The sequence below is a fragment of the Carica papaya genome, chromosome 5 (genome assembly GCF_054855325.1).
Source record: "Carica papaya isolate Zhongbai chromosome 5, ASM5485532v1, whole genome shotgun sequence".
Lineage (NCBI taxonomy): Eukaryota > Viridiplantae > Streptophyta > Magnoliopsida > Brassicales > Caricaceae > Carica > Carica papaya.
In genome coordinates, this window is record NC_142313.1 from 41,156,338 (window position 1) to 41,175,111 (window position 18,774).

An 18,774-nucleotide genomic window follows, 5' to 3' on the forward strand; every position below is an offset into this window, starting at 1 on the left:
ATAATAACTCTATATACAAAATATGATATCAGAATTTAGAGTCTAATATAACAAAATAAAACTTTTTGATTTTGCATAAAATATACAAAAATAAGAAACTTTTTACAGGTTCTACTCGTCTGGTAGCGGTGTTGACTCTTTATTCTCATCTGAAAAATACTAGGGTGAAATTTAATGAGTATCACAAACTCAATAAGTATTCTCGTTCTCTCAACCCAGATAAAATTTCATGCAAAATATACGGTAAGAAACAAAAGCAATTAAAAATATTCCAACGTAAAATTTATTTTCTTATTTTTACTATTTCACATGTTCCTGATCGATCTTGTGAATTCTTTCGAATATCATATACAAACTTCAAATGTATATTCTCATATTCTCGAAAGTCATAGATACACTCGATCAATCGTCATTTTGAAAGATAATCACATACACAAAAGATCACAAATATACTTGAAAGATATTTCTAAGGTTTCATCGCGTGATGCCGTTTATGTCATCATCGAGGAAAAGATGAAATGGATCCCCTGATCGTATGGACAACACACACACATACACAAATCACATAATGGCCACAGTAGGTACGTTTGCTAGATGAGCTACACTCATACATACCTATCCATGTCTGGATTAGGTTTCAGACTCTATCCATGTGCAGGTTTACTATGCTCGCTGAACTTCAGCCACACACACACATTCCCCTCCTCGATTCAAATTAAACAAGAAGGTATTCAGGGTCCCTATCGTATTCACTCCTACCTTTTCATTCCAAAATTCTTAATTTATTTAAATGATTATTTTATAACTTCAATTATTTTTTTTCCTTTCTATTTTTACCTTTTAATTTTATTTATTTTTCTTTTTCAAGTTTTTACTTAATTGGAAATTTTTCTTTTCAGTTTCATATTTCATCAATCTAAATGACTCTCAGTCTATTGGGTTTGCTTTATGATTTCGTCTCCCCATAGAGTTCCAATTGCTTAAGTTTACTGATTATAATTTAGATTCTATTTTTCATCAAAAATTGGGTCAATGTTTGTTCAAATTTTAAAATTCATAATTTAATAAAATGAATGCATTTTTCAAAATTCGAACCCAGTTAATATTTAGAAATACTTACTCTCATACGCATCTTTTTGGATCCGCCTGAATATTCAATTTTTTCTATACACACGACATAATTTAATTAAAATACTTTGAAATACTAAAAATTAATCTAATCAAATTATGGATTCCAACGACTATCCAACAGAATATTCAAAATTATCGGGATCCGTACCGAGAAAACCTTTCAGCTCCCCGTTTGGTGAATCTAATTCCTGTTTTCTGAGAAAGACTTTTTAGCTTCCCCGACGATAAATCAGATTTCAATTTTTTGAGAAAGACTTTGCAGCTTCTCAAACGACGAATCAAAATCCCAAAAGGCGATGTCAGACACAATTCATGCGGAAGACCCTTCGACTTCTACGGTGGGTGGTTTTTCCCTATTCCCGAGGAAACCTCCTCGATTTTTGCACAGATAGGTGGCCTGGTTGAGCTCGTGCAGCTAGCCAGACACCAGCCCTGCCCCACCGCCGCTTAACCACCACCAAAACATGAAAAAAAAAACTATTTTACCTTTCGACGTGGGCGATTCGACCTCGGTTGGCTCTTGGTCGGCTTTCCTCGGTCACCCCGCGGCTCTCTAGCTCCCAACCTACACATACACACATGAACACCCGTTTGGTAAGAAACACAAATCAAAAGAAGAAAAAGAATGCACCTAGCTCGAGTGCGGTGCTTGAAAAACCCGAACAACCTCGGTCTCTGCCATCACACGGTGCTCCTCGGTCGCGATTCCCTTTCTTCTTCTTCCTCTTCCGAGATTCTCTCTCTTCTCCTCTTCCCTTGCGCGACCGCTCTTTGGCTCCCCTTCTCTTTGCTGCTCGGCCACTCCTCTTTTTTCTTCTATTTCCTCCTTTTTTTCTTTTTTCCTTTTCCTTCTTCTTTTCCGACCTCCCTCATCCTTTCCTCTCCTTCTTTCTTCTTCTCGGCTCCCCCGCACGACAATCTTCTCTTTTCCCTTTTCTGCTCGACCACTCTTTTTTTTTTCTCCATTTTCTCCTTCTCTGGCCTCCCTCTTCCTTTTCTCTCATTCTTTCTTCTCTCTCAACTTCCCCACTCGATCCTCTCTTCTTCCTTCTCTCCTTGATCGCTCTTCTCTCTTTTTTGGCTGCCCTCACAATGAAGAAAAACTCTGACTTTTCCTTTTTATACCCATTCGTCCTAACCGTCGTATCTCACTGACTAGATCTGGGGCATCCGTTCTCTTTTAAAATCTCTCCATCCGATCTCTCAAGTGGTTCGATCTGGGCCATCTATTTTTTTGATTTCTTTTGCCCCCTTCCACTTCTCCCTATTTATGTTTTTGCCCCCCTTTTTCTTACATATTTTTATTAAGGTCTGTGAAATTAATTAAAAGCCTCAAAATTTAAAAATTTCTTTCATTTACATCAAAACTCCAAATTTTATTTTTTTTTCTTAGGTGGATATTACAATATTTATTGTTTACTTAATTTTTTTTCCGTCTACCAACTCCTTACTTGTTTTTTAAACCATTGTTGGCAAAACATCCTTCATAGTAAAAAGTTTTTAAAAAAGAGTTCAAGGTAGAGGATAAGAGATGACATTGCAATCAATACTTACTTGGATTAACAATGTGGTGTGAGCTATTGATAACAAAGTATCACTAATAGTAAAGAGTTATTATATCCTTATTCCTAATTGATTAAAACTGATTGAAGAACAAACATGAAGGAATGAAATAATAACTTTCATTTACTCGAGTTGTTACTATGGTTGTAATTATTATTTTCATTACGATTATTTATTGTTTTTATTATGTTGTCTAAAAAAGGAAAATGGAAAAGGAAAAGAACAATGAAGAAAAAAGAATTGGAGAAGGAAAACAAAATGGTCCCATAAAATTCTAAAATCTAACCATTCAGATCTTAAAACCCAAATTATTCAAACCACACCCCACTCCCTCTCTAGAACTGGGCCCAAAGCCTCATAAAAATTGGTCTGGAAGAAAATATCCCAGCTTCAGATGGCCCAAATAAAAAACAACTCGGCCCAACTGAGAAAACCCAGCTCAAGCCTAGCCACTTCTTACCACAAACGGCGCCATTTGGATGTATCAACCTTCTTCTTCCTTCGGAGGAGGAGGGAGGGAGGGAGGGAGAGAGAGAGAGAGAGAGAGAGAGATTAGGTCTTGAAAAAATGAAAGAGAAACAGAGGAGCGGGTGAAAGAACGACGCGTAGATAAAACGTGAAGGAGGAACGGGTAATCTGACAAGAAAGAAGCTGAAGATCAGAGGATTTTTGAAGCAAGAAAGAAGAAAAATGAGAAGAAATAAGAGGGGACACAGGTCTAAGCCACATGGAGACTGCAAGTAAACGTTCATCCTCAGAAAGATTTCCTGCGTAAGGTGATGACTGAAGGCGACCATGCCGAAGAAACATAAAATAGATCCGAAAATCTCTGTAAATTAGAGGCGTTTCGAGCTCTGCTGGAGACGAGCAAGAGGTGGTGAGGCGGAGAGGGAGGAGATACCAGGAGCAACAAACAGAGAGTGGAATTAAAAGAAAAGGAGGGTATACGGACTTGACAAAAAACCAATGAAGAGAAAGAAAGGAAAATGCAGAGAGAAGATCAAAAACAGAAAGATAATGAGTAAAGGTGACAGCTTCAGGAGGAAGGAGAAGACTGAACATCCGTGTGGGTAAGAGCTCCTGGCCTCTATCCATGTAGTAAGTAAAAACTTAATTTGCTTAAGACTACGTCGTTCATATGGGATTCGAATCTAAGATTGATCCAAACATGGGATCAGCAATTAATTGTTTTTTTGCTGTAACTAGTGATAATGTTGTTGAAACGCCTTACTATTGGAAGGTTTTTTATTTTATATATATATATATATGCTCACATGCCTTCTCAATTAATAAGTTAATAGATTCATTATTTATCTTTAAACCAAATACACACTTAATCCAATTAATTTTCTTTTTTTTTTGAGAAAAGCAATTCACTTAACGTAATATATATATATATATATATATATTACATAATTATTTATTTTTAGTTATTACTTATATTAAAACAATACATATTTATTTGATAATTGATGCATGTATATACATAACAGAAAATTTAAAGTCGAATCATTAAAAATTACAAAAGGTAAAAACATCACCCTTCTACAATTTATTAGATGTGAGCAATTCCTAGCTCTATTATTCAAAGGATGATCCATCATCTGATAAAAATATCTCACACCATAACACAAGATATATATATTATAAAGCTTGGAGCTCATACACCACAATATTCCTTAAGAGCAGATTTTGATTTCTGTCCAGCCTCAGAGTAATAAAACTGGAGGAATTGGACATGATCAAAGGGCTTGAACAGCAAGGGATGCTCCTCGTCAATCATCTCTTCAGGAGCTTTTACAATGTAGCCTTCTTTAGGGACTGAAAACAATCCTATCGAGTACCTTGCATCGTTTCCCGTCATCATAACACGATGATATGGAGAGTGCAACCAACCATTTAACCATGCCTGTAAAATTAAAAATGAATGTACATTTTAGTATCTTAATTTTTTAATAAAAAAAAAAATTATAAGTACTTTTAAACTTACAAATAAGTTAATAATTTATTATCGGTGTATTTTTATGATTTTTTTTAATAAAAAATTTTAAATATTTCAATTATAATAATGAAGGACACTAACTATTTGTATTTTTTAACAAATTTTGTAGTTAATATTCTAAGAATGAAAAACTTGAAGTAAACTCATAAGAAGAGCTATTGGAATCAACTTACATAGAAAGAATCTCCAACCATTGCAATGAAAGAATCTTGTGAGGGTTTGGTCTTAATCCATTCTCCATCTTTGGTCTGAATCTCTAAACCGTCAACTTGATTTTGATACAAAATAGTTATTGTGTTCTTATCTGTGTGAACATGTAAACCCACTTTACTCTCAGTGGTTTTAGGTTCTTTATATTTCGCTATCCTTAAAAGATAATTTGTAGAATCTGTATGTTCTTCTAAGTATTTCTCTAAACCAAAAGACTCCAAAATCATCCTCCTGATGGTTCGATCAAATTCCGCCAATTCCTTAGAGAATGATTGAATGGTTTTGCTGCCAAACAAAAAAGAAAATATGTGATCAATGGAAGTGTATGAAAATGTTTTTTTTTTTTAACTTTTGTTTAAAAAATACTATGAAATCATTGTTAATAAACCTGAAACTTGTATTTCCTTGAGGCCAAAGCGTTTTGGTTAAATCTTCAACTTTTTCCATAATATTTGCATCGTCGATGCCCACGCTCTCGTATAATGGGACCATAGCGTATTGCCCAACGTAGCCATGAAATGGTTTCTTGGAAACATTCTTCATCTTAGTTTCTAGAGGGAGGTTAAAGAACTCTTCCGAGTTTATAAAGATCTGCTTTCGAAGCTCGAGAGAAAGCTTGTCGAATAAAGCCTCGAAGCAGCCATACTGTTGTACAGCTTGATGAACTTGGCTTCTTACCGAATTCCATTCAATGCTTCCTGGTTTTAGATCTTCCTTGGAGAAGTCTATTACAGGAAGCTTAAGAGCCGTTTCAGAACCCATGTCAACTTAATTTGTTTGGTTACAGATTTTAATGGTTGATCTTTTTTCTTGCATGTTTAATTTTCTGGACAATATTTATAGGGTTTGCTGCTGTATATACATATTGTCTGATTCGATAAAAAGAAATAAAAAGTTTAGGACTAAAACCAAAGGCCTAATCGGGACAGGATTCTTTTTGCTCAATAAACAAAATTATAATGACCCACTCTCATCAGGTTCATCATCTCATATTCTATAAACAGTATATGAAGATTGCGTTTTAATTGAAATTGATATCGTACTGACCAGTTGCCGAATCTATTTCATTTCAGATAATTTTGATTGAAGAATATTTTTGTCCTGAATTAACTAATAATATGTAATTAAAGGCAATCGATAGTGATAATAATTTATAAAATATATATTAATATATTTTTCCTGGACCATTTTCATATCTTTTTCCTTGTCTTATTTATGAACTAATTTTAATTTTGTTCTCATCAGCCCAATAATTACATATTAATTATAATTATATGGGTGCAAGCAACATCATTAACCAATTATATAAACAATTCTGGTTCAGAGCCAAGTAGGGTAGTTCTGATAATTTTATTTTCTGGAGCACATAAAATCACAGCTAAAAACACAAGATATTGCAATAATTAAGAAATGACAAATGGTTTAAGCTTAATATTTGGTATTTAATTTGGTGGATATGATTATATTCCGTAATATAGAATAGGGAATTAATTATATATTTTATCCAAATAGGGGACCAATGTTTGTAATAAGTTTATTATCCATATTATTTTATATAAGGTCAATTTTATGAATGTTTATAAAGAATAAAGAACAGGATCAACATGTTTTATTTTTTGAAAAATATTAATTATAAAGAGAATCTTCGCTATAAATTATTTTTTGTTCACCAAGTATTAAAGACATTTTAATAACGGTCGATTTATTTATTTATTTTAAAAAATTATGATAGTTTTTTCTTAAAAAAATTATAATTTAGGATAACTATGAGAATTGATAAATAAGTTAATTACACAAGCAACAAACTCATAGATAATTATAACAAAATGCAATAAGTAAATAAAAGAGAGTGGAGATTACATATTGCAAATCCGATTTACAGAATTTTAGTCACCAATCTCACGTTTACGTTCTTTTCTCAAGTAATCCACTTAATATTTTGATTACGTTCAACTTCTCTCTTACAAAAAAGTTAGTTGATAATGTGTCTAACTCATCATTTAATGTGTTTTTTGTTAAAAATACGAGTTTTAGTACCTTCAATTTCTCTCTTACAAAAAAGCTAGTTAATGATATATTTAACTCATCATTTGATGTGTTTTTTTTTACTTAAAAATACATCAAGAGGTTTGCTTCACATGTTTTAGAAGATTTTCAAAGAATAAATTAAAAAAAAAAATTCTCTTTCTAAAAGAATATTATAATTTTAAAAGAAAATTAAGGTTAAAATTTAGGTCAAGATAAAAAAATAAAACTTAATTATTAAAATCTCTCAAAATTTATTAAAAGATTGATAAATCAGTAATATTTACACATCTTCAAAGGTTATTCTTACTATTTTAAAAAATAAAATTTGAAATATAATTTATTTGATGTATCCAATGGTCATATTTTTAGATACAATTGAATCATTTGTTACACATAACACATGCTCAAAATTAAGAAATAAGATATTTGTTCATGTTATGTTATGTGTTATCATAATACATGCATAAAATTAAGAAATAAGAGATTTGTATGTGTTGACAGAATGTTTTTTCAATGAGGTACAAATAATTTTTTTAAATTTTTATCCAACTTTGATATACTTTAAAAATTATTTTGAAAATATTGTGTATAAAATACGAAAATTAATGGCCTATACATTACCTAAAACGATATGTCATATTATGTTTGTATTAATTTTATAACAAATTAGCAATATAATTTATTTTCATTTCCATCAAAATGTTATTGACAGTTAATTTCGTAATAAATTTTTTTTTAAATAATAGATCGAATGCATCTTAAAATTTAAAGGTGAAAAATAAAATATAATTTATTGAGTCAAAATATATAAAATAGTAATGTTTCGGAGTGCACCTCGAAAACCAAAGAGTTACGAAGCAGACACAAAACTTCTAGTATTAGATCTTCGAGCAATTAGACAATCCTCCATTAATAATTAGAAAGATCTCATTTGACCTCTCATTCACTCAATTCATATTTAGGAGGAGGAAGAACTGATCCTTCAAAATGAAATGAAGTTGTCATAATATATATTTTTTTCCCAATAAATTTCGAGAGTTAGAATCCTTAGCTCTTCTTTTCTTTTAAGTTATTTATATGCAATTAGTATTAACTCTAATTATCTCTTATTTCCAATAAATTTCTAATGTGGCATTAACTCTGATTCTCCGTCATTTAGATAAAAAAATAAGAACATGAAAAAGACATGGATATAATACACTTACGTGCAAGTATAATTTTATAATTTATAGATATAATAGCGGATAAAAGAACAAGTGAACAAATGCTAAAAATTTTTAGAAATAAGATTTAACAGTTTAAGTACATGATCTCTGACTTTAATTAAATATTTCATTATTTTAAATAATACTAAATTTATAAAAGATAGATAAAATTTATTATTTATACGTTTATATTGCTAGTAAAAAAGGGGTTTAACACATTGTTAACAAATAAAACAAGAGGATTAACTCAGGTTATAAGTGACTGTGTGTCATTGCTTTTTTACATGACTTCATAGAGTTGCATGTATATTACACTCTCATTCTTAGTGATGAAAAAAGAAAAGGAAAATGCAAAAGGAGAAGAAACTAGCCCAGAAGATAACAGCCTAGTTTCAGATGGGGCCCAGATAAAAAACCATTTGGCCCAACTTAGAAAGCCCAGCCCAAGCCCAGCAGCTCCTTAATAGAAACGGCGCCGTTTTCGTTTATCAGCCTTCTTCTTCTTCTTCTTCCTTCGTCGAGATCGAGAGAGAGAGAGAGAGCTTAGGTCTTGAAAAGATGAAAGAAAAACAGAGGAGCAGGTGAAAGCAAGACGCGTGGATAAGCGTGAGAAAGGAATGGGTAATCTGACGGGAAGAAGCTGAAGATCAAAAGGATATCGAAGCAGGAAAGAAGAAGAATGAGAGGAAATCAGAGGGGACGCAGGTCTAAGCTAGATGGAAACGGCAAGTCAATGCTCTACCTCGGAAAGATTTCCTGCGTAAGATGGTGACCGGAGGAGACCATGCCGAAGAAAGAGAAAATAGCTCCGAAAATCTCTGTAAACTAGAGGTGTTTTGAGCTCTGATGGAGAAGGGCAAGAGGCTGCGAGGCCGAGAGAGAGGACATACCAGGAGCAACAAACAGAGAGTGGAAGCAAAAGAAAATGAGGGTACGAGGAATTGACAGAAACCAAGGGTATGTTTGGATGGTCATTAATGTTGTAACGTTTTACTATTTGAAGCCTTTTATTATATGGTTCTTTTTTAATTGAATTCAAATTAGTTAGCTTATATATATATAGTCTTATATGCCTTCTCATTTCTTAATAATGAGAAAAGGAAGAAAAGAAGCCCTTTGTTTTATTTGATAATAATACCGGATTACAATCTAATAAGGTTATTAATACCCAACCAAGCTGCCTTAATAAATTAAATATGACCGCTGTACTTAAAAAAATAATTTACTAATTCAAGGATATGCTGGTGAGATGAAGCCTTCTTTGATTTTGTTCCAAATTACATGACAGTCGATTTCTCTGTGTTGGGTCCTTTCATGAAAAATCAGGTTGGTGGCAATGTGAAGAGCTGCTTTGTTGTCAGACAGAAAACTGATCAGCAAACATACTTTTATGTGAAAGTCCTGTAATATGTAAGAAATCTATTGTAGTTCACATACTGTCATACTCATAAATTTGTATTCAACATTTGTGGAGCTTTTACTAACTGTAGCTTGCTTTTTAACTTTCCATGAAATTAGTGAGTCACCTAAGAAGATGCAATATCCAGTAAATGATTTTTTTGACTTTCAATGCATACTGTCCAATTGGAGTCATAGTAGGCTACGATATGGAATGTATTGTCGGACAGAAGGAGGAGCCCCAGAGAGGGCTGATGTTTCAAGTATTTTATGACACACTGTACCATTTTTAGGTGAATTTCTCTCGGATTTTGAACAAATTGGCTTAACTATTAGACGACATATGCGATGTCGGGTCTTGTGAATCCCAAGTAAAGTAACTTTCCAACTAGGCTTCTGAAGTGTTGGGGATCGGTGAGTAGTGGTGATGCGGTGTCGTGTATCTGTTGTCCCTTTGACATTGGTGTTACTTTGGGCTTTGCTCCCATCAAGCCCGCTTCTTGCATTAGATTCATAATTTATTTTCTCTGATTCACATACAATTCTTGTGGTGTTCTTGAGATCTCTAATCCTAAAAAATAGTGTGCATTTCCCATATCCTTGATTTTAAATTATGCATCAAGTTCTCTTTTTAATTTATTTATTTTCATTTTGGAGTCTCCTGTGAGCAAAATATCATCGACATAAACTAAAATTACTATAAGGTTGTTCTCCTTCTGAAGCGTGAATAAGCAGTGATCATGTGCTGACTGTTGAAAGCCATACTGTATCAGGAAGTTTGAGAGTTCAGTGTTCCACTGTCTTGATGCTTGCTTGAGGCCATAAAGAGACTTTCTCAGTTTACATACCTCGTTTTTCTTGGCTATTGCATATCTTTGTGGTGGGAGCATATAGACTTCTTCTTCAAGTTTTCCATGTAAGAATGCGTTATTAACATCCAATTGGTGTAGAATCCATCCGTTTGTGGCCACTATAGTGAGTAATATTCTTATTGTTACAACCTTTGCCACTGGTGAGAAACTTTCAAAATAATTTATCCCTTCTTGCTGATGATATCCTTTCGCAACAAGTCTAGTTTTGTATTTACCTATAGTACCATCAGGATTTAATTTTACTTTGTAGACCCATCTATATCCAATGGCCTTTTTTCCAAGTGGTAAATCAGTGATTATCCATGTTTGATTTTTTTTTCTAGTGCATTTATTTCTACTTGCATAACTTCCATTCATTTGCTAGATTGTGCTGCTTCTTTGTAGTTTGTGAGTTCTTGAGTTTCGTCTATGTTGGCTAGAAAACTTGTGTCTTGGTTCGGTAGGAGTGGATTCTGAATGAATGGAAATGTGTTTGGATAATATGGCGATGTCAAAACTAGTGTGGTGTCAATTTTGTTCACATAATCTTGCAACCATCTGGATTTGGTTCTGTTTCGGAGTCTTCTTTGTTCTGCGGGCTGTGACTGGTCTACACAGGTGTTAATAAACTGTTTTGTTTGATTTCCATTGTCAACATCCTATTGGCTCACAGTAGCCTCATCCCCTCTATCTCTCAATCCCATATCCGCTACGGGGACCCATGGCAAACTGGTCTTATCTTTGATATGCTGGTATGGAAAATCGCTTTCATAAAACTTTGTATCTCTTGACACAAAAATTTTTCCATCCTCAAGGTTGCTTGATTCTCCCATCTACGAATCCAAGTTTGTGTTTCGTGGCCAGTGTGATTTTGACAGCCTCTCTCTAGCTTTTGTAGTTCGTTCCGCTCAGCAGAACCGACATCAGAACTGACACCAAAGAGATCTTGGAGTTTTCGTTCGACATTCTTTCTGTCGATATTCTCCTTCCCGTGTTTGATCGGTGCCGCCTGGTTTATTTTCCATGTACTCTGTTCCCTTGTCTTGATACCATGAGAAAAGGAAGAAAAGAAGCCCTTTTGTTTTATTTGATAATAATACTGGGTTACAATCTAATAGGATTATTAATACCCAACCAAACTGTCTTAATAAGTTAAATATAACAACTATACTTACAAAAATAATTGAGTGCTAAAATAAGTCAAGTTAAAATAAGTTAAAATAAGTTAAATAAGTGATAACATACTTCAATAAATAATAGATTCGTTATTTATCTTTAAACGAAATACGTATTTCACATCAATTAATTTTTTTATTTTGTTCTTTGAGAAAACTAATTCACCTATCCTGATATGTATAATTGTACAATTATTTATTTTTAATTATTACTTATATGAAAACAGTACATATACATTTAATAGTTAATGCATGTATATATATAATAGAAAACTTGAAGTAAAATCATTAAAAATTACAAAAGGTACAACATTCACTCTTCTACAATTTATAAGATGTGATCAACACCAAGCTCTATTATTTCGAAGGATGACCAATCATCAGTTAAGATATCTCCATCATAATAACAGCATATATATATATATATATAGGTAAAGCTAGAAGCTCATGCACCACAGTATTCCTTGAGAGCGGATTCTGCTCTCTGTCCTGCCTCAGTGTAATAAAACTGGAGGAATTGGACATGATCAAAAGGCTTGAACAGCAAAGGATGCTCCTTATCAATCATCTCTTCCGGAGCTTTTATAATGTAGCCTTCTTTAGGGATTGAAAACAATCCTGCCGAGTACCTTGCTTCGTTTCCCCTCATCATCACACGATGATATGGAGAATATAACCGACCATTTAACCATGCCTGTATAATTAAAAACGATATTTACAATTGAATATTTCAGAAGTATAGATAAGTTAATAAATTGTCATTATAATACTTTTAAACTTTATTTTTATAATTTTTTGATAAATATTTATAATATGTCAATTATGTAAATGAAGTATACCAACTTTTCTGTAATTTTCAAACACTTTATAGCTAATATTTTAAGAATTTAAATCTTAAAAGTAAACTCATTAGAAGAACTATTGGAATCAACTTACATATAAAGAATCTCCAATCATTGCAATGAAAGAATCCTGTGAGGGTTGCACCTTAATCCATTCCCCATCTTTAGTTTGTACTTCTAAACCCTCAACTTGATTTTGGTACAAAATAGTTACTATATTCTTATCTGTATGAGCAGATAGACCCAATTTAGTATCAGTAGTTTCGGGTCCTTTATATTTCATTACCCTTAGAAGATAATTTGTGGAATTCATGTGCTCATCCAAGTATTTTTCCAAACCAAAACACTCCAGAATCATCCTCCTGATGGTTTGATCCAGTTCCGACAATTCCTCAGAGAAGGATTGAATTGTTTTGCTGCCAAACAAAAAGAAAAAGAAATCGATTACTCATGTAATATTGTATGGTATTGATATAATCAATGGAAGTGTATGAAAATGTTCTCCAAAACTAAAAAAAAAAAATCACTATCTAATCATACTAAACAGACCTGAAACTTGTATTTCCTTGAGGCCAAAGTTTTTTGGTTAAATCTTCAACTTTTTCCTTAATATTTGCATCATCGATGCCCATGCTCTCGTATAATGGGACCATAGGGTATTGCCCAACATAGCCATGAAATGGTTTCTTAGAAACGTTTTTCAACTTAGTTGGTAGAGGAAGGTTAAACAGTTCTGCCAAGGTTGTAAATATCTGCTTTCGAAGCTCGAAGGAAAGCTTGTCGAATGAAGCTTCAAAGCAACCGTATTGTTGTAAAGCTTCATGAACTTGGCTTCTTACTGAATTCCATTCAGAACTTCCTGGTTTTAGATCTTCATTGGAGAAATCTATTACAGGAAGCTTAAGAGCTGTTTCAGAACCCATGTTAACTTAATTTGTTCGCTTAGAAATTTTGATGGTTGGATTCTTTTCCCTTATATGTTTACTTTTCATGGCAATATTTATAGGGTTTGCTTCTATGTATACCTATTGTCTGATTCGATGAAAAGAAATGAGAAGTTTTAAGACTAAAGCCAAAGGCTTACCGGAAAAAGATTCATTTGCACAACAAAGCAAATTATATATGTTTAATATTCTTTTTAAAAGTTTATAGATATGAAAATTGCGTTTTAATTGAAATTGATATCGTACTGGCCAGTTGCCGAATCTATTTCATTTCAGATAATTTTGATTGAAGAATATTTTTGTCCTGAATTAACCAATAATATGTAATTAAAGGCAATCGATAGTGATGATAATTTATAAAATATATATTAATATATTTTCCCTGGACCATTTTCATATCTTTTTCCTTGTCTTATTTATGAACTAATTTTAATTTTGTTCTCATCAGCCCAATAATTACATATTAAGTATATTTATGTGGGTGCAAGCAACATCATTAACCAATTATATAAACAATTCTGGCTCAGAGCCAAGTAGGGTAGTTCTGATAATTTTATTTTTTGGAGCACATAAAATCACAGCTAAAAACACAAGATATTGCAATAATTAAGAAATGACAAATGGTTTAAGCTTAATATTTGGTATTTAATTTGGTGGATATGATTATATTCCGTAATATAGAATAGGGAATTAATTATATATTTTATCCAAATAGGGGACCAATGTTTAGGGAAATTAAAATTTTCTTTCCCAATGGTATCATACAAAACGTGCTCAATTTTTAAAATTGAATTGAAAAGTGCGACCCATTAATTTATAATATATATATATATATTATGTAGTACTTATAGACAAGACAATTAAATCTGTTATCTAGTACAGGACATATACATAGGGAATATTAATTTATAAAGTATACATATTTGCACTTTTCATGTACAATGTAATGGATTGTAAAATTATATATAATTTTAGCCATATATATTTATATGGAAACGATATTTCGTGCCCATATATCTCATTCTCTCCCTAATGTTTAATTTGGAAGAAAGGAATAAGAAAATGGAAGTCATCTCCAGATGAATTCCCATGTTTGTAATAAGTTTATTTACATATTATTTTCTCTAAAGTCAATTTTATGTTTGTTTATGAAGAATAAAGAATAGGATCTTTATTTTTACTAAAATTATAATTATAAAGACAATCGACAAATTATTTTGTGTTGGCCAAGTATTTAAGATAGTTGAATAGTGGTCAAATTAAATTTTTATTTTTAAAAAAATTATGATAAATTTCTTTAAAAAATTTATAATTTAGAATAAATATAAGTGTTCATAAACAAATTAATTACACGAGCAACAAACTCATGGATAATTATAACTAAATGCAGTAAGTAAATAAAAGAGAGTGACGATAATAGATTTCAAACACAATTTACGAAGTTTCAACCACGGCTATGAAAATTATCTTCAATTTCTTACAAAAGTTAGTTGATAATATGTCTAACTCACCATTTAATGTGTATTTTTTTTTTTCAAAATATGATTTTTATCATTTGCGATTTCTCTCTTACAAAAGCTTGTTAACAATGTGTTTAACTCATCATTTAATGTGTTTTTGTCCTAAAAGCACGTCGAAATATTTATTTTATATATTTTAAAAAGTTCAAAAATTTTTAAAAAATAAATTAAAAAAAATCTCTTCGAGTGAATATTACAAGTGTAAGTAGGTTAAAATTTAGCTCAAGATACCAAATGAAACTTTATTCTTAATCTCTCTCAAAACTTATTAGAAAATGCATAAATCAGTAATTTTAAAATCTCCATAGGTTATTCTTGCTATTAAACAAAAAGAAATTTGAAACGTGATTCATTTAATACACCAAATCATCATATTTTTAAGTGCGGCCGAATCATTTGTTGTGTTACATATAATACATTGTTGCAGTACATGCCCAAAATCAAGAAACAATACATTTTTATGTCGGAGAGAATATTTTACTAACGACATTCAGATAACTTTTTTAAGACCTTTTGATTTATTGTCATAAATTTTCATCTAACTTTGATATATTTTGAAAATTATTTTTGAAATATTTTTATATAAAATATTAAAAATAAATTTGATAAAAAAATTAAAAGATAATTTACTTAACTGATTCATTTTGAATATTTTTTGAAAAAATACTAAACTCTTAAGTTTTCTAAGAATAACTTATTTGATGTATTATATTACATCCTCTTAATACGTTTAAAAAATAAATTTATTTTTGTGTAATATTAGATCACATTTTTTAACATAAAAAATCAGCAAACTCTAAAAATTTTCTTGAGCCAATATTGAAAATTACCTCTCAAAATCGAAGTGTTAGGAAGAAGACGTAAAACTTTTAGTATTAGATTACCGAGCAAGCATATTATATTGCTAATAAAAAAGGGTCTAACATATTGTCAATAAACAAAAACAAAAAGACTAATCCAAGTTCTAAGTGACTGTTATTGCTTTTTCACATGATTTCATACAGCTGCATGCATATTACACTTTCATTCTTAATCTTCTAATTAAATAAGAAACACTTACATTTATTAATATTATCACAACATATATAGATGAAACCTAATCGACGGATATAAAACAATCATAGTTGAAAACATATATAGATCCTAGACAACTTGAAAATTGCCAGAAAAGTCTTAGATGCCACAGAAAGCTTCAAGGCTGTATGCATTTACTCGGCCTTTTGCTGCATAAAATTGAACCATTGCCACATTATTAAATGGCTTGTATTTTAGTGGATGCTCATTGTCAATAAGTTCTTCTGGTATATTTACGGTTCCACCAATGAAAGAAAATAGGCCAAGTGTGTATCTGGTCTCTGTCCCGCACATGGTGACTCGATGCTCACATGAATGTATTCTACCGTTGCTCCATGCCTAAGCAAAGCAAACCATATTGTCAACATTTATTAATTCATATTTACCACTGAAATAATATGCTTTCGAGTGTGATAGACTACATATACATTTTTTTCATACCCTAACAAGTTGAAGCAAATTAACAAAATAGCTCACCTTGCTTGCATCACCGGCCATAACGACAAAACTTGAAGGAGTGAGATCAAATCCAACCCATTCACCATTTTTTGTTTTTACTTCTAAACCATTTACTTGATTTTGGTGAAGTATTGAGAAGAATGTCTTGTCAGTATGACAAGGAAATGCCTGTGTTGCTTGATCAGGCGTGTCTGGTGCTAGATATTTCAAAAATCGAAGAAGGTACGAGGTTGACTCAACATGAGATTCATAGTACTTCTCTATGCCAAAGTTCTCAAGTATCATCCTCACCACCATTTGATCCAGTTCAGCTACATTTTTTGAGTATGAATAAACAGTTTTGCTAACCAAGAACATAAAAAATAAAACTAATTAATCAAGATAGAATGCATAATTAACCAAGAATATTGAAAACATACTATGTAAATATCATCTTATCACATATATAATGTACCAGAAATGATCATTCCCATCAGGCCACATAAGATTAGTGAAGTTTTGAGCTTCCTCCATGTCTGTAACATAGTCTATCCCAAGACCTTCATGGAGAGGGACGGCAGCCATTTCCCCTACATAGCCATGAAATGGCTTGCTGTTGAGATTTTTTCTTTTGATCTCGGTAGGGAGACCAAACAACTGTGTTGAAGCATCGAAAATTGCATTGTCAAGTTCTGCAGGCACTTTATCATACACGGCTACAAAGCAACCACACTCTGCAAGTGCGTTGCATACATCTTGGCATGTAGACAACCATAAATTAGAGCCTGGTTTCAAGTCCTCCCTGCTGAAATCTATAATAGCGATCTTGGAAGTGGGAAAGGAGCCCATGATTCTTTTTTTCTTTTCACGTTTTTTTCTCTTCTGGCTATGCTTGAACCAAAGTTATGCCTAAGTTTATATAAACGTAGTAATATGAAGAAAACAACAATAAATATTTGGGAATCACAATCACATAAAATCACTCATGATTTTTTTATAAAGTTAATTAATTAACTAATAAATGAATTGAAAAGATCGGTTCAAGATTTTTAAAAAATTTGTGATGACAATAGATTTTTTCTTTAATTTTGTTAGGTGTGATGACATTGGTGATTATAATATTCAAACTCTTGTATTATGTGTATGGTTGGGAATATATTGTTTTCTTAAAAATTGATTATAATAACGAAAATTTTTGTCGCTGTATATTTGTAGTAACAATTTCTCTGTCGCTAAAATAATTATTACCTGTAAATATATTTTTTTTAAAATCAATAAAAATAATATATTGAAATGCATAAAATCCCATCACTACAATTTTTTTTTTAGAATTAACTATGGGTTGTTAAGTATAATTACTACCTTCTCTCAAATGCAAGTTAATTATGTTTCATCCCCAAAAATAGTTAATTATTTTTCAATTAACACCAACATTCTCTTGTTGGGGTTGTTATTATTATTATTATTATTATTATTACTATTATTATTGTTATTAGTGTTAAAATTTAGTTCATTAAAAAAAAGTAAATTAATAATTTAAAAGAAAAGAAAAAAAAAAGAAATTAGGATTGTAGCTCATATATATATATATATATATGTTTGTTGCACGAAAAAAAAAATCAGAGAAAAAGAGAGAGGTTGTGCTGAAAAGGAAGAGAGAAAGAAGAAAGAGAAGAGAAAAGGAAGAAGAAGAGAACTCTCTCTCTCTCTCTATATATATACATATAGAACTATATATATATATAGGTTGAGTGGCTGCTAAGAGAAAGAAAAACAAATGGTTTTTATTCTCTCTCCTTGGTGACATTAACAATTTCGTTCTTTTTCAGGAAAATTTAATTTGATTTTCTTCAAGTTCTGTGCAAAGAAAAATTATTTCTTTTATTCTGAATTTAATCATTGGTGGATTATTTTGTATTTATTTTTGTTGATAGTAGATTTAATTCGGAGTTTTATCTGTGATTTTTTCCTTCATATTAAAGGATTTTTCATATAAAATTTAGTGTCTATTTAACTTTACGGTAATTATTTGCTTATTGTTTTTACTCAATTGTGAATCAATTTGGCTTGTGACTATTATTAGTTACTGTGAATTAATTTAAGATTACATTAATTTACACAAATAATTATATCTCTATCAGGACCTAATAAGTGATATCATAATTTAGTTGACTGGTTTGTTGATTGACCTGTGATTTGGAATTAATTGTGTAAATTAGGATAGATGAATACGTAAGTACTATGATTAAACTAACGACTTCAAATTATTCAATTTAGAAGATGAAGATGAAAGATATTCTTTATTGCAGAGATTTGTATGATCTTATAAAATTAGGAACTGCCAAGCTAACTGAAAAATCAGAAGATGATTAGGAGAAAATGCACAGGGAAAT

At 31.4% G+C, this 18,774-nt stretch overlaps 3 protein-coding genes across 3 annotated transcripts; all 3 read right to left on the minus strand.

Moving 5' to 3' along the window:
- Positions 1 to 4,175: 4,175 nt before the first annotated feature.
- LOC110821153 (putative 2-oxoglutarate-dependent dioxygenase AOP1) lies at positions 4,176 to 5,727 on the minus strand. The gene is made up of 3 exons (XM_088221020.1): positions 5,295 to 5,727; positions 4,870 to 5,191; positions 4,176 to 4,603 (listed from the first exon to the last, which is right to left on the minus strand). Exons 1-3 carry the CDS (start codon positions 5,666 to 5,668, stop codon positions 4,355 to 4,357), a joined length of 945 nt encoding a protein of 314 aa, XP_088077146.1. The 5' UTR covers positions 5,669 to 5,727; the 3' UTR covers positions 4,176 to 4,354.
- A 6,110-nt stretch (positions 5,728 to 11,837) lies between these two features.
- LOC110821084 (putative 2-oxoglutarate-dependent dioxygenase AOP1) lies at positions 11,838 to 13,333 on the minus strand. The gene is made up of 3 exons (XM_022050804.2): positions 12,955 to 13,333; positions 12,500 to 12,821; positions 11,838 to 12,257 (listed from the first exon to the last, which is right to left on the minus strand). The coding sequence occupies exons 1-3, from the start codon at positions 13,326 to 13,328 to the stop codon at positions 12,009 to 12,011; spliced, it is 945 nt and encodes a 314-aa protein (XP_021906496.1). The 5' UTR covers positions 13,329 to 13,333; the 3' UTR covers positions 11,838 to 12,008.
- Positions 13,334 to 15,822: 2,489 nt separating this feature from the next.
- LOC110821176 (putative 2-oxoglutarate-dependent dioxygenase AOP1) lies at positions 15,823 to 17,294 on the minus strand. The gene is made up of 3 exons (XM_022050907.2): positions 16,857 to 17,294; positions 16,421 to 16,745; positions 15,823 to 16,282 (listed from the first exon to the last, which is right to left on the minus strand). Exons 1-3 carry the CDS (start codon positions 17,228 to 17,230, stop codon positions 16,043 to 16,045), a joined length of 939 nt encoding a protein of 312 aa, XP_021906599.2. The 5' UTR covers positions 17,231 to 17,294; the 3' UTR covers positions 15,823 to 16,042.
- Between the last annotated feature and the right edge of the window lie 1,480 nt (positions 17,295 to 18,774).